The sequence below is a fragment of the Mercenaria mercenaria genome, unplaced genomic scaffold (assembly GCF_021730395.1).
Source record: "Mercenaria mercenaria strain notata unplaced genomic scaffold, MADL_Memer_1 contig_507, whole genome shotgun sequence".
NCBI classification, from domain to species: domain Eukaryota; kingdom Metazoa; phylum Mollusca; class Bivalvia; order Venerida; family Veneridae; genus Mercenaria; species Mercenaria mercenaria.
Genome location: NW_026463352.1, coordinates 26,082 through 41,279, shown reverse-complemented (window position 1 = coordinate 41,279; position 15,198 = coordinate 26,082). Strand labels below are relative to the sequence as shown.

The following is a 15,198-nucleotide window of genomic DNA, read 5'->3' as shown; positions in this document are numbered from 1 at the left end:
TTACAAAAATGATAAGATGTACATTTTTATTTAAAATTGTGATATACAAGTGCTGCTGTTATTGTCATTGAATTCTGTTATGTGAATGTCTCAATGTTTTCAGGTGAGAAGCTATTCTGATGGACGGAAAGGTTTCTTTGAGAATATATATGAAAACCTTAAGGAAGGATTTTCAAAAGACAAACATTTAAATGTAAGTTTGTTTGAATTTGGTTATAAGAATTTGCTGAAATGTTGTTGTTTTTTTCAACAATCATGATTAGCTGCACAATATGGCCACCACAGCTATAGGTATACCTAGGGCGGAGACGTGTGTTTTAACTTTTTGTAACAAAACGCTCCTAGTTTATGCCTCTTTTATTGGTTATATCCCCACTTTGTTTTATTGCAGTCTTGAAGATGTCAGGTTCAGTCAGAAAAATGTGTTTTAGCTGTGCCTGACAGATTTGTTAGTTTTCTTTCTAACAGTATTACAGTTATGTTCAAGTTGTTTGCTGACCATTTCAGTTTTCCTAGATTGTGTGCTATTTATGACTTGTTCACTGCAAGTAACATATTTCTTCGTAAATTATAAATTAGAAAGAAAAATATCCCATATAGTGTGTATGTTTTGGGCTTAACACCATTTTTCAACAGTATTTCAGTCATGTAACAGGGGGCAGTTACATGTAACCTACATGTAACCAATGTTCCTGCTTTCTGTACCAGAACAAACCTGTTCTCCGCAAGTAACTGCCAACTTCCCCACATGAATCAGAGGTGGATGACTAATGATTTCAGACACAAATATTGTTTATCAAACAGTCACGGAGAACATACACCCCGAACTCGCGACCCTGCAATTAGTGGACCAGCGCTCTACCTACTGAGCTAAGCGGGTGAGCTATATCTCATATAGAATAATAATGTTGGACAGAAGTGTTTAAAAGAGTGGGCAGGGAGAAAAGAAGTCAACATAACATTCTTTTTATGCCCCCGAAGGGAGGCATATAGTTTTTGAACCGTCTGTCGGTCTGTCAGTCTGTCCACAATTTTCGTGTCCGGTCCATATCTTTGTCATCCATGGATGGATTTTCAAATAACTTGGCATGAATGTGTATCACAGTAAGACGACCTGTCGTGCGCAAGACCCAGGTCCATAGCTCAAAGGTCAAGGTCACACTTAGACGTTAAAGGTCATTTTTAGCTCGACTATACGAAGTATAAGGAGAGCTATCCTACTCGCCCCGGCGTCGGCGTCTTTCCGCGTCCCCACCTTGGTTAAAGTTTTGGTGCACTTTCTCTTTTTTCAACTTATCTCTGTAATTACTTGATGGATTTGATTCAAACTTGAAATACTTATTCCTCATCATCATCCACATCATCTGACATAAGGGCCATAACTCTGGCACCAATATTTCATGAATTATCCCCCCTTTTCACTTAGATTTTCAGGTTAAAGTTTTGATGCACTTTCACTCTATCTCTGTTATTACTGAATGGATTTGATTCAAACTTAAAATAATTGTTCAACATCATCACCCACATCATATGACACAAGGTGTATAACTCTGGCACCATTTTTTCATGAATTATTCCCCCTTTTTACTAAGAATTTCAGGTTGAAGTTTTGATGCACTTTCACTCTACCTCTGTTATTACTGAATGGATTTGATTCAAACTTAAAATAGTTGTTCAGCATCATCACCCACATCATATGACACAAGATGCATAACTCTGGCACAATTTTTCATGAATTATTCCCCTTTTTACTGAGAATTTCAGGTTAAAGTTTTATTCACTTTCACTCTATCTCTGTTATTACTGAATGGATCTGATTTAAACTTAAACAATTGTTCATCATCATTACCCTTATCATATGACACAAGTGCATAACTCTGGCACCAATTTTTCATGAATTATTTCCCCTTTTTACTTAGAATTTTAGGTTAAATTTTTGATGCACTTTCACTCTGTCTCTGTTATTACTGAATGGATTTGATTCAAACTTAAAATAGTTGTTCAACATCATCACCCACACCATATGACGCAAGGTGCATAACTCTGGCACCAATTTTTCATTAATTATTCCCCCTTTTTACTTAGAATTTTAGGTTAAAGTTTTGATGCACTTTCACTCTGTCTCTGTTATTACTGCATGGATATGATTCAAACTTAAAATAGTTGTTCAACATCATCACCCACACTATATGACACAAGCTGCATAACTCTGGCACCAATATTTAATGAATTATGCCCCTTTTTGCTTAGGATATACTTATATAGTGTTTTGATACATTTTATCTTTACCTCTCTTATTACTTTAAGTTGATATTTTTGACATAGACTCAGGCTATTGTGCAATATCTTCATCCACAATTGGAGTCATTAAACACTCCAGTGACAGCTCTAGTTTCCTCAGATGTGCCCAGTTTCACTATCCAGCATCGAAATAGTCGAGCACGCTGTCTCCTGTGACAGCTCTTGTTCATGATAGTGCATTCGTGTCCGGTCCATATCTTTGTCATCCATGGATGGATTTTCAAATTACTTGGCAAGAATATGTACCACAGTAAGACGACATGTCGCGCGCAAGAGGCAGGTCCGTAGCTCAAAGGTCAACGTCACACTTAGACGTTAAAGGTCATTTTTCATGATAGTGCATTCGTGTCCGGTCCATATCTTTGTCATCCATGGATGGATTTTCAAATTACTTGGCAAGAATATGTACCACAGTAAGACGACATGTCGCGCGCAAGAGGCAGGTCCGTAGCTCAAAGGTCAACGTCACACTTAGACGTTAAAGGTCATTTTTCATGATAGTGCATACGTGTCCGGTCCATATCTTTGTCATCCATGGATGGATTTTCAAATAACTTGGCATGAATGTGTACCACAGTAAGACGACGTTTCGCGCGCAAGACCCAGGTCCGTAGCTCAAAGGTCAAGGTCACTCTTAGACGTTAAAGGTCATATTTCATGATAGTGCATTGATGGGCGTGTCCGGTCCATATCTTTGTCATTCATGCATGGATTTTAAAATTATTGGGCATGAATGTGAACCACAGTAAGACAACATGTCGCGCGCAAGACCCAGGTGAGTAGGTCAAAGGTCCTAAACTCTAACATCGGCCATAACTATTCATTCAAAGTGCCATCGGGGGCATGTGTCATCCTATGGAGACAGCTCTTGTTTAATATTGTTTACTTATGTTGTCAGGAAAATTTGAAGAAATTTCGACAAGAAAAAGAGAAGTTAGAAAGTTCAGATGCCATAAAGAAAGCAAGACAAAAATTTGTAAGTATTTGTACATTATATTCCTATTTTAGAATGGAATGGTTCAATTTCAAATACAAACCTGCCAAGTTTAAGCTTAAATGTGTTGAACAATTTATGAAGGGAATTCATTTTACTGAGGGGTTTGTAGGGTAATTTTGCATTGAAAGATTTAAACTACTCATTAATCACTTTAGATAATATCTTTGGAAAAATGGTATACGTGATGGGTATTAAATAGAAGTTAAAAGAAATGGGGAAATAAAATTAGTGAGCCTATGTTAAAAAAATACAAATTGTGGTGTTTGCTGTTTGTTTGTTTTTTTAACTTATTAATCAAAGGCCTGAAGGGCCTGAGTCGGCTAATGATTGATGTACTGACAGTATAGTCTACCAGTTTCAGTTTGTTTTTAGTTTTTTTCTTAAAATTTCATAACACAGCTCGATATTTACCCAAAATATTATATCCGGATACGATTACACTTTTCTCCAGTTTTAACAATATATTTTACAAATTGTGATGATACGGAGTCATTTAGCAGCAATTGGCAGTATCTGACATTAAAGTTTACGGTTAAATTACCTCTTATTTAAATCTTTTCATAAAAAAGTTGTTTCGTTTCGTGAAAGCAGCCAAACATAGACGATCTACTTTCGATTTCAAAAACTACAAGAAAATACAATTTAATGTTTCGCCGATTTGTTTATTTCTCGAAAAATAAGAATTAAAATCATTTTTAATATCAGTAGTAACTAAACAAACCAGTAAGAGCTTCTTCCGATAATTTATCCGTTTACTGACTGCAAAATTCAACCCACGCAAAGTTTATAGAAATCATACGATGCGTGTATACGTTCAATGTGGGAGAATTAAGGCTGATCGGCTATGTTACCTAACGCATCCAGACGATTCAGATTTTGTTTTTAAAAAAGCATTGTGTGCGTTTCTGTAATTTTATATACGTTTTTATATGCTTAGAAATTATTAGACATGCGTATTTGCATTATTTCTATACGTAATTTACGCTAATACGCATCTTATCTGGAGCCCTGTGGAACTATTTTTTGTCTTTCGCTGGATGTTACGCAAGCTTTGTAAGCCTGCGCAATTCTTAAAATGCACATTTATACTTAATGAGTATTGCACAATTACAAGTCAAAAATATGACAGATTACATCGTATATTGGTCATAGCAAAGGGAATTGACACAACTTAACTTCATTCATGCAGTGAACTGTTTGAAATTTGAGAAATCTAATGGAACTACATCCCTTCACGTGTTATTCGGTCCATTTAGAGAATCGCTGAACAGCAAGGACTCGTCAAAAGGCTTTCAGCCTTTAGCCGACTCAAAAATTAAGTTTATCCTCAAAATATATGTAGCATGTGTGAAGTGATAAAGGGTATTTGTTATTTTGGTTTCTGATAATTAATTTGTTATATAAGACATGCCGAAATGTCCTATTTTGTAGGAGAAGACTTTGGTTTTGCCCATTTGGAAGTTTTAACCTTTAAAGGTAGAAGACATTGTCATAATTATATTTCTTAAGCTACTTCTGCATCATAACATGTATTGTATTTTACAGGAAAATATTGGTATGGAGTCAGACACAACAGAAACTTTTAAAAAAGGAATAAAAGATGTGAAAAGTAAAGTTTCAGAGGTAATTTTACTTCTGCTGTTCTAGTTTGTGCTGCTTTGGAGCATAAATTCTATGATCCTCCCAAGTGTAACAAAGCAACCAATGAAATTCATGGATACAAAATATTTAGTTCCTGTAATTATCATGGTTGCTTTCGAAGAATTTGTTGATCTCCTAATTGTAACTAGTCAGCCAGTAAAATTCAGCGAGACAAATACTTCTTCCTGTAATGCTTTTCACATAGCATAAGGCGAGGAACAGGCAAACTGTCGTCTAACTGTGTTATTGAATACTGTTGAATTCTCATAGATAAAAGAGTCTATGAGCACACACACTTCTATTGCTACAAGTAGTAGAATCTGTGTGTACTTTCGAGAATTAGGAAGTCTGACCTTTTAGGGTCAGATACTTACCTTCATGCTTTCATTGCATCGGAACGGCTGGCAAAACACATGATTGAAATTCTTAGGTATTTTTATGATTTTGAACTTTTGAGGTTATAAGGCACTACATAGAATTTTATTTGAGGGATGAAAATTGCTATTAGGCAAATATATAGAACTTTAAAACTTCATTTGGTTTTTGGGCATGCATTATTAGTGCAATGTGTATTTAACTTACAGACACTAGAAGAAGTTCAGAAGTCAGACTTTGTGAAAAAGGGTATGGAAGTGACAGGAGAACTGGGTAAAACTGTTGGCAAGGCTGGCGAAACTGTGATAGAACAAGGAAAGAAGTTAGGTGAAAGTGCTACAGTACAGACCGTTTCAAAGGTAAAATCTTCGGGCATAATTTTGTCCAGATTTTAATTTGGGTTTTTTTTTTTGGCATTACCAGTATTTGTAAGTTTCACATGTTAGAACAAAATGATTTACTAGATCTATTCCTGTAGAAATTTTTTAAAAAATCTTCAAAAATTTAAAATCCACGAATTTATGTCCCCATGAAACAGCCGTTTTGGCCAAAACCACGAAATTTTGTGCCGACAAAAAAATCAAATGATTTCACATTAATGATTATTTAAACATGTTTCAAAATATTCATATGGTGACTGTTTAATACATAGTTTTCATTAAATCTGATTGTCTATTTGTAGGGAGTTAAAGCTGTAAAAAAAGAATTTGATGAAACTGCGTTATCAAAAGCCAAGCACTATAAACCACCAGGTACAATTTTTTTTACGGTAAAGTCTAATCCAGGGTTTGTCCTATTATAATAATAAGACATAAGATACATATTTCAGATCATGGAATAAACTATGGAAATTTTGATTTAAGAAATGATATATCCCAAACAGTGATTTGTTGTTGAATAAAATCATTGTTTGCAGTTCAGATTCAAAGGAATTGTTTCAGGCGATCACAGCCTGAGTGACATTAGTATGCATCTTAAAAACAAACAATGATTTTATTAGCTCATCTGATTTTTTGAAAAAAAATGATGAGTTATTGTCATCATTTGATCGGTGTCTGCGTCGGCGTTGCCTGGTTAAGTTTTATGTTTAGGTCAACTTTTCTCCTAAACTATCAAAGCTATTGCTTTGAAACTTAGAACACTTGTTCAACATCATAAGCTGATCCTGTACAGCAAGAAACATAACTCCATCCTGCTTTTTGCAAGATTTATGGCCCCTTTTGTACTTAGAAAATATCAGTTTTCTTGGTTAAGTTTTATGTTTAGGTCAGCTTTTCTCCTAAACTATCAAAGCTATTGCTTTGAAACTTGCAACACTTGTTCACCATTATAAGCTGAGCCTGTACATCAAGAAACATAACTCATCCTGCTTTTTGCAAGATTTATGGCCCCTTTTGGACTTCGAAAATATCAGATTTCTTGGTTAAGTTTTATGTTTAGGTCAACTTTTTCTCTTAAACTATCAAAGCTATTGCTTTGAAACTTGCAACACTTGTTCGCCATCATAAGCTGACCCTGTACAGCAAGAAACATAACTCCATCCTGCTTTTTGCAATAATTATTGCCCCTTTTGGACTTAGAAAATCAGTTTTCTTGGTTGAGTATTATGTTTAAGTCAGCTTTTCTCATAAACTATCAAAGCTATTGCTTTAAAACTTGAAACAGTTTTTCACCATCATAAGCAGACGCTGTACATCAAGAAACATAACTCTATCCTGCTTTTTGCAAGAATGACGGCCCTTTTTAGACTTAGAAAATCATGGGTAGGACAACATTTCTATTATACAAAAAAAATCAGAAAGATGAGCGTCAGCACCCGCAAGGCGGTGCTTTTGTTCAAGAACAAATGGTGAAATTCCTTTTTGATATGTATTATTTTGATGCTAAATCATTTTGAAGGATTATTATGCATGAATTTGTCAACTTTCATCGTATAATTGCCTGTTTTGTGTTTGGTTCTTCTCCAGTATGCCTCTGTGGTGACACTGTGACATGATAATTGTGACACTCAAAAAATGAGTTGTTCAGTTTGATAGAAAAAAGTTTGGAAATCAAAAGGCCGTATACATACTGAAGGAGTTTTATAAAAAGCATTTTGTGAGCATATCTTGAAAACTGTCCTAGGATAATATTTGGGCTTTGGTGCATTTCTTTAGTTGCTGTTAGTAGTTAATAATTGGGAAGTAAGAATATTTTGGTACCTTATTGAAATTCAGTTACATTGAAATTCTATGTCCATAGGGTGTACTTAATCTTATCATATATAATGGCATTAAATGAGATTCACTTTTAATTGTAGAAAAATTACGCATGAGGTCAGATAGACTGGATCCATCAGAACGAGACTCTCGGATATTTGAACCAGACAAGTGAGTAACATGTTGGCATTGTTAATAATCAGTATAAAGATTAAAGATAGTTTAAAAATCATAGATCAGATAGAAAGAATAGAACTTAGAATGCATGTAAGGCCCTCTTTGACCGTCGGAGTGGTAATGGTCATTTGCAGAGTATGACTTGTTTAACTGATAATTATGATGATAAACTTAACCCTTAGCATGCTGGCAGCAAGTGATTCTGCCGCTGCGACCAGTGCAGATGAAGATCCATGTAGGCTGATCATGTTCTACACTGTTCAATATTTAGTAAACTTTCAGAGAACACCCCTTCGAGTAATAAATGGTATTACCTAAATTGAATGATAGACCAGTTCATTTTATAAATTTAGCAGGGTAAAGTTTAAGAAGTGAAGAATTTTACTTTCTTAAGATCTTGAAATTTTATCTTTACAGTGAGACAGTTGGTGTAGTTTTACATAAAGATTCTAAATGGCATGAAAGTTGGCAGAATTTCAAAGACAACAATGAATTTGTAAATAGTAAGTTTCCAGGTCTTTTTCCTTAACAGTAAGTAAACAGTAAGATGATTGCTATATACTATGAAATAATTCAATTTTGTTGACATGAAATTTCGAGGTTTTGGCAATAGATTTTTAGCTCACCTGTCACGTAGTGACAAGGTGAGCTTTTGTGATCGCCCGTCGTCCGTCTGTCTGTCGTCTGTTCACAATTTCTTGTGAACACGATAGAGACCACAGTTTGCAATCAATTTTAATCAAACTCGCACACAACTTGTATTGGCATAATATCTTGGTTCCTTTCAAAAAACTGGCCAGATCCCATCATGGGTTCTAGAGTTATGGCCCCTTAAATGGCCAAAATTTACTATTTTTGGCTTGTGAACACGATAGAGACCACATTTTGCAATCAACCTTAATAAAACTTGCACACAAGTTGTATTGGCATAATATCTCGATTCCTTTTGAAAACTGGCCAGATCCCATCATGGGTTCAAGAGTTATGGCCCCTTAAAGGGCCAAAATTTGCCATTTTTCTCTTGTGAATATGATAGATACTACATTTTGCAATCAACTTTAATCAAACCTGCACACAACTTGTATTGGCATAATATCTCAGTTCGTTTCGAAAACTGGCCAGATCTTTAACAACAATAAATCTTGAATTCCATGATGAATCTGTCAGATTCTGTCGTAGGTTCTGGAGTTATTTTATATCTGATTACCTCCCCTGATTTTAATCATAATGGATTTAAATCAGTATGTCCTTAAAGGACTTGATGATGTACTTGAAATTTCAATATTGTCATTAGTTGGACTGGGATAATCAGGGTAGATAACTATGGACTGATTTTATGTCAAATTACCTCCCTTTATTTCAAATTAAAATGGGTATATCTCGGTAACTAATGAAGATACTGATCTGAAATTTCATTTATGCCATCAGATGGACTTGGACAATCAGTGAAGATATATATTGACTGGATTTATGACAAATTACCTCCCTTTATTTTTTATGTAAATGAATATACCTAGCAGCTTCTGATGAGATTGGTTTGAGAAATGTTTACTTTTACTTTCTTATCTAATATATTGTTGTAAAGGCTTGTACTCTGTATCTTCTACATGCATATAACAAGGCATGATTACCTCCCCTGATTTTAATAAAAATGGATTTATCTCGGTTAGTATTTACAGGACTCCTTTGAAATTTCATTATTGTCATTAGTTGGACTGAGACAAGCAGGGTAGATGACTATGGACTGATTTTATGTCAAATTACCTCCCTTTATTTCAAATTAAAATGGGTATTTCTCCCTAACTAATGAAGATACTGATCTGAAATTTCATTTATGCCATCACATGGATTTGGACAACAAGTTTAGATACATATTGACTGATTTTATTTCAAATTACCTCCCTTTGTTCAAATTAAAATTGGTATATCTCAGTAACTAATGAAGATACTGATCTGAAATTGCATTTATGCCATCACATGGACTTGGACAATCAGTTTAGATACATATTGACTGAATTTATGACAAATTACCTCCCTTTATTTTTTTATGTAAATGAATATGAGCCGTGCCATGAGAAAATCAACATAGTGGGTTTGCGACCAGCATGGATCCAGACCAGCCTGCACATCCGCGCAGTCTGGTCAGGATCCATGCTGTTCGCTAATGGTTTCTCTAATTGCAGTAGGCTTTAAAAGCGATGCGCAGGCTGGTCTGGATCCATCCTGGTCGCACACCCACTATGTTGGTTTTCTCATGGCACGGCTCATATATGTTAGCAGCTTCTAATGAGATTGGTTTTAAATGTTACTTAAGTCTTCCAGGGTAAGGAATAGTCATGCTAGTACAAAAATGCAGCATTTGAGCCTAGGACTCTCAAACTTGGTATGGAGATTGGCCCTGACTAGTATGTGACCGATAGGTCAAAAGGGACAGTTACAAGAAAATATTTATCCTGATGATATTTAATGTGTATGCCTATGTGATCTATGTCAAAACTTGATCTTATCATTAAGAGCAATGGTACTCAGGTGAGCGATATACGGCCATCATGGCCCTCTTGTTTATTTTTTGGGACATGAATTTATGGATGTCTGAAATAAGTTCCCCATGAAAATTGATGATTTTACAATATGAATAAATGGATAAAGCTACAGATCACTAAATTTTACTAGATTTCAGAATGTACATAATCAAAATACTATAAAAACACTTTTGCAAGAATTTTTTGGCTTCTACTCCCCATCTTGTGAATCCTAAGTTTTAGTATAGAAATTGACATACATGTAATTTTATTATTATTTATTTAGAATATACATATTTTATATATCATATTTAATTTAATGCATTTCTGGTTTCAATTTTTACATGGTCAGGACTTGAACACTTTCAAATTAATGTAATATGACTAATACAAGCGTTTGAAAGAAAGTTCTTGCGAATGTGAAGTGTATTGCGGCATGTGTTATTTGCTGCTACTTTAAAAAATGAAACGTTTTATTGCCAGTATTGTCAATGGTTAATTAGTAGGAAACTTTGGTGCACTTACTGAAAAGGAGATGCAGGCATCTGTAGAAAAAGTGTTACATGCCATATTGCCCATTCTGTGGCAGAATTGGTTCAGAGTTTTACCAGGATTTCTTCTGCTGTCTTACTTGATATCTATTTCAATAAATCTTGCATCTGAATAATAATCTGGTGTTTAATGCTCTTCCTCATCTCTGGCACTGTGTAAGACATTCTTAGAATGAAAATATGTTCAGTCAGCACATGTCTTCTTTAAACTTTGTTGGGATAAAATTGTCTTATGTAATCATCAGTCTATTGTATTCATGACAATTTATATTTCAGAGGTTTTTGATTTAAAGATGAAGTATGATGAAAGTGATAACATAGTGGTCCGAGGGACAAGATTCTTCACAGATAAAATATCTAGTTTATTTGGTAAGAAAAATGTTCTCTGTAAAGTCTTTGAAACAAATAAGGCAGTAATATTCAAGGAAGCAAGCTTTAGGAGTGAATGTCACTATGACAGCTAATAAAATTACAGCTCAATAATTTCTGCCTCAGAATATGAATATATAACTTTATATTTTGCACTTAATGACAGTTCTTCAGCAGATTTCAAAAGCTTAGATTTAGTTTGTTCATGCTTTGTTGTTGACCATGACTAATTTAATATCAACACTTTCAGCCTGATATTTTGAAATTTTAAATAAACACATTTTTAATCCCCCTGCCACAAGTGGTGGGGGTTATAGGAAGTCTCCATCTGTTCTTCCTTCCATCCATCTGTCCGTAACACTTCGTATCTGCTCCATATCTCCTAAACCCCTTGAAGGATTTTCCTGAAACTGGGGTCAAATGATCACCTCATCAATAGATATGCAGAACTCATGAGTCACCCATGTCAGGTCAAGGTCACAACTCGAGGTCAAAGGTTTGAGCCTTCCATTTTGTGTCCACTCTGTATCTCTTAAACCTCTTGAATTTTATAAAACTTTTGTCAGATGATCATCTCATTAAGACGATGTGCAGAACTCATGAGTCGGCCATTCTTACTAAAGGTCAAGGTCACAACTTAGGATCAAAGGTTTAAGCCTTCCATTTTGTGTCCACTCTGTATCTCCTAAACCCCTTGAAGGATTTTTTTGAAGCTTAGGTCAAATGATCACCTCATCAAGACAATGTGCAGAACTCTGACATGAGTCAGCCATGTTGGCTCAAGGTCAAGTTTTGAGCCTTCTGTTTTGTGTCTGCTCTGTATCTCCTAAATGGTTAAAACCCCTTGAAAGAATTTGATAAAACTTGGGTCAAGTGATCACCTCATCAAGATGATGTGCAGAACTCATGAGTCAGCCATGCCCAATCAATGTCAAGCATACAACTTAGGGTTGAAGTTTTGAGCCTTCCATTTTGTGTCCCCATTGTATCTCTTGAACCCCTTGAAGGATTTTCATGAAACTTGGGTCAAATGATCACCTCATCAAGAGGATGTGCAGAACTCATGAATCAGCCATGTTGGTTCAAGGTCAAGGTCACAACTCTGGGTCATAAGTTTGAGCTCTCAATTTTGTGTCTACTCTGTATCTCCTAAAACCCTTCAAGGATTTTCATCAAACTTGGGTCTCATGATCACCTCATCAAGAACTCATGAGTCAGCCATGTCAAATCAAGGTCAAGGACACAACTCAAGGTCAAAAGTTTGAGCTCTGTATCTTCTAAACCCCTTGAAGGATTTTCAAGAAACTTGGGTCAAATAATCACCTCATCAAGATGATGTGCATATTTTATGAGTCAGCCATGTCAGTTCAAGGTCAAAGGTTTACCCTTTCACCATCCATAACAGTGGCGGGGGATTTAGCTGTCTTTCAGACTGCTTTGTTCCATGAGTTGTGAACAATGCATGTACATTGAAACTACAATTAAGTGATGATTTAGTTGTTAAAGTGTAAGCGACCCAATTTTGGGTTTTAGCCCAACTTCTATCATGTCTGCAAGCTTCTCGGCCTATGGTTTTGACCTTCACTTCCGCATTTATACCCTGTGTACTACTTTATATATTTGTATTTTGTTTTCAGATAAATGTGTATATTTGTAGGGATTTCATTATAATTACAGTTTTTGTAAGCTTCTGGTATGGAAGATTGGACAATATTTGCAATGGTTATAGTTTCCCCAATATCCATGGGTAATGCCAATTGCGAAATTATAATACAGTTGCAACTTACTCTTTATCTAGAATTCACTTATCTCAGAGTACTTATACCATTAGATTGTCCATGTAATATTTTCATGGTTGTGTTTTTCTGGTTATAGGTGGAATGTTTTCAAAAACAGAGATGTCAGAAGTGTTGACAGAAGTTTGTAAAATGGATCCAGATTTTGAGCCAGAAAGATTTGTACGATGGTGTCAGTATGATGTAATTCCAAATCTTTTAGAGGTAACTAAACTTGGGAGTAATATTTGAAAACAATGATTTAGGTTTAAAACTTAGATGTTACTGTATACTGGAAAATCATTTAATTTTGTGGCCATGAAATTTCGTGGTTTTGTTCAAAACAGCAATTTCGTAGGGATATGAATTCATGCATGTCAACTTTTGAACTTAAAATGAATGAGAATTTGTTCGTTGGGATAAAATTTCGTGGATTGACTTAACTACGAAATCCATGATTCTAACACGATCCGATTCATTTTCCTATTAAACAAAGAAGGCTGGAGACAGTGATTTATTAAACAACAATTCACTGCTCTGACGTCACAACTATTACGTCATAGCGTCAAGCGGCGTAACGGCGCGCTGGAAAAGAACCCGATTGAAAACGGGCAAATATTTAATGCATGCCGACAAGGTGTACTTTAAAGTCCTTGATAACGTGTTAGAATCGAAGTAATATATCTCATTTAGTGATTTGCTCTTGAATAAATCACTGTTTGTCGTTCAGATGCGTAGCATTATATCACTCGGGCTACGCCCTCGTGATATAATTCCTTCGCATCTGAACTCCAAGCAGTGATTTATTCAGCGACAAATCACCGATGACATATATTATTTCTTAAACATTAATTATTTCTCAGTATCTGTTTTAATTAGATGTTTAAATATTGCTGAAATTGTCATGGACAGAGTTCCCACAGACAGCAAAAGTCAGAGGTTTGGGGGAGGGGCGGAATCAAGATTAAGGAAGTCTGGAAATGGTATTTTCTTCACTTAGGTCAAACCCTGAAAGAATTAAGAATCATTGTTCTATGGTTCATTAACTGTTCAAGTATGAAACCTATTCTGGTATGTAGAATACTTCCAGTTAGTGACTTGTGATGTTGTTGTTCCATGCCTGAAAATTTCTGAAGGCGCACACTGGATCCTTCTTCACTATTAAAAGAATGCTGGTGTGAAGCCCAAGAGAACAAATAAACTGTGATGTGAACATCTGATGTATTTTTGTAAAAAGGATTCTTTTGTTGTTATAATAGACTAATGTATTTTGCAAGTTTGGCATATTTAGTTTTCATTCTATGCAAGTTCGACACAACCTGTCAAATACAGGGAAACACAGCTGTTGCAAGCATTGATTGCTCAAGAACCAGGGCTAACAAAAGTTAGTCATAATGATCTCTTCTGTTTAATTTAGAAATAATTTTTAGCAAGAGAGTGCTTTAACACTATTTATGCACGATGGGTGGTCATACATTGGGCGTAATAATTTCACGAGGGCGCAGCCCGAGTGAAATTATTTGAACAACGTATTACCACCAGAGTGCATAAATAGTGTTAAAACATGCTTGTGCTATAAATTATTTTTATTCTCATATGCCCTTAATATAAAACTGTAGATAATATATGGAAGCGCTCTTTCTTGGTCGCAACAAAACTATGACGTAACCCTGCGTTAACATGACGTCATTATAGCGTAAAAGTGTTTTAACAGAGACAAAAATATTAGAATGATATTTTATGTATTTAGATTGTTCAAAACCCTGGATAATTCCAGAATAATGCTCATCTCATTGCAGCTTCATGTGATTGATGTTTAAAAGTATTTGATAATATCTTCATCGTTAAGTGAGTGATATACATTTTTAGGCAATGGCTCATGGTGAAGAAGAAGTTTTAAAAGACTGGTGTTATGAAGCTGTAAGTAAAAGCATTTGAAGTTGTGAGACATTACAAATCAATGATTAATGCTTCATAATTATTTGTCCAACATTTGACCACAAATTTCTTTTTAAAGAATGTCTCCAGCATTATTAAATTTTCTTATCCAGTAGGATGTATCATTCCTAATTATGGTGGCATAGAAAATAAGTAAATTTAGCATTAATTACAAAAAAAAAAAATGACACACTTTGCAAAATGCACTGACTGAATCTTTTTCCAGCCACCTTGGTGTGAAACTAAATTGCACAAAATTTTACATGAAGAAACCATCTAGCTGGTTATTTGAATATCAGTGGTGCTACCAAACCTATTCATGCATGAAAAAAAATGCCTTTAAGTGTTCCACCG

At 35.1% G+C, this 15,198-nt stretch overlaps 1 protein-coding gene across 2 annotated transcripts in view; it reads left to right on the top strand.

The window, feature by feature from the left end:
• LOC128554485 (mitochondrial import inner membrane translocase subunit TIM44-like) overlaps positions 1 to 15,198 on the top strand; it is a 28,207-nt gene that overhangs the window by 8,254 nt on the left and 4,755 nt on the right. For both annotated transcript variants that reach the window (XM_053535761.1, XM_053535762.1), the window contains exons 3-12: positions 104 to 193; positions 3,200 to 3,277; positions 4,844 to 4,921; positions 5,524 to 5,673; positions 5,997 to 6,066; positions 7,614 to 7,683; positions 8,107 to 8,192; positions 11,039 to 11,131; positions 13,007 to 13,131; positions 14,776 to 14,826. In XM_053535761.1, the coding sequence (XP_053391736.1) occupies positions 104 to 193; positions 3,200 to 3,277; positions 4,844 to 4,921; positions 5,524 to 5,673; positions 5,997 to 6,066; positions 7,614 to 7,683; positions 8,107 to 8,192; positions 11,039 to 11,131; positions 13,007 to 13,131; positions 14,776 to 14,826 (891 nt within the window). The remainder of the gene's footprint in view (positions 1 to 103; positions 194 to 3,199; positions 3,278 to 4,843; positions 4,922 to 5,523; positions 5,674 to 5,996; positions 6,067 to 7,613; positions 7,684 to 8,106; positions 8,193 to 11,038; positions 11,132 to 13,006; positions 13,132 to 14,775; positions 14,827 to 15,198) is intronic.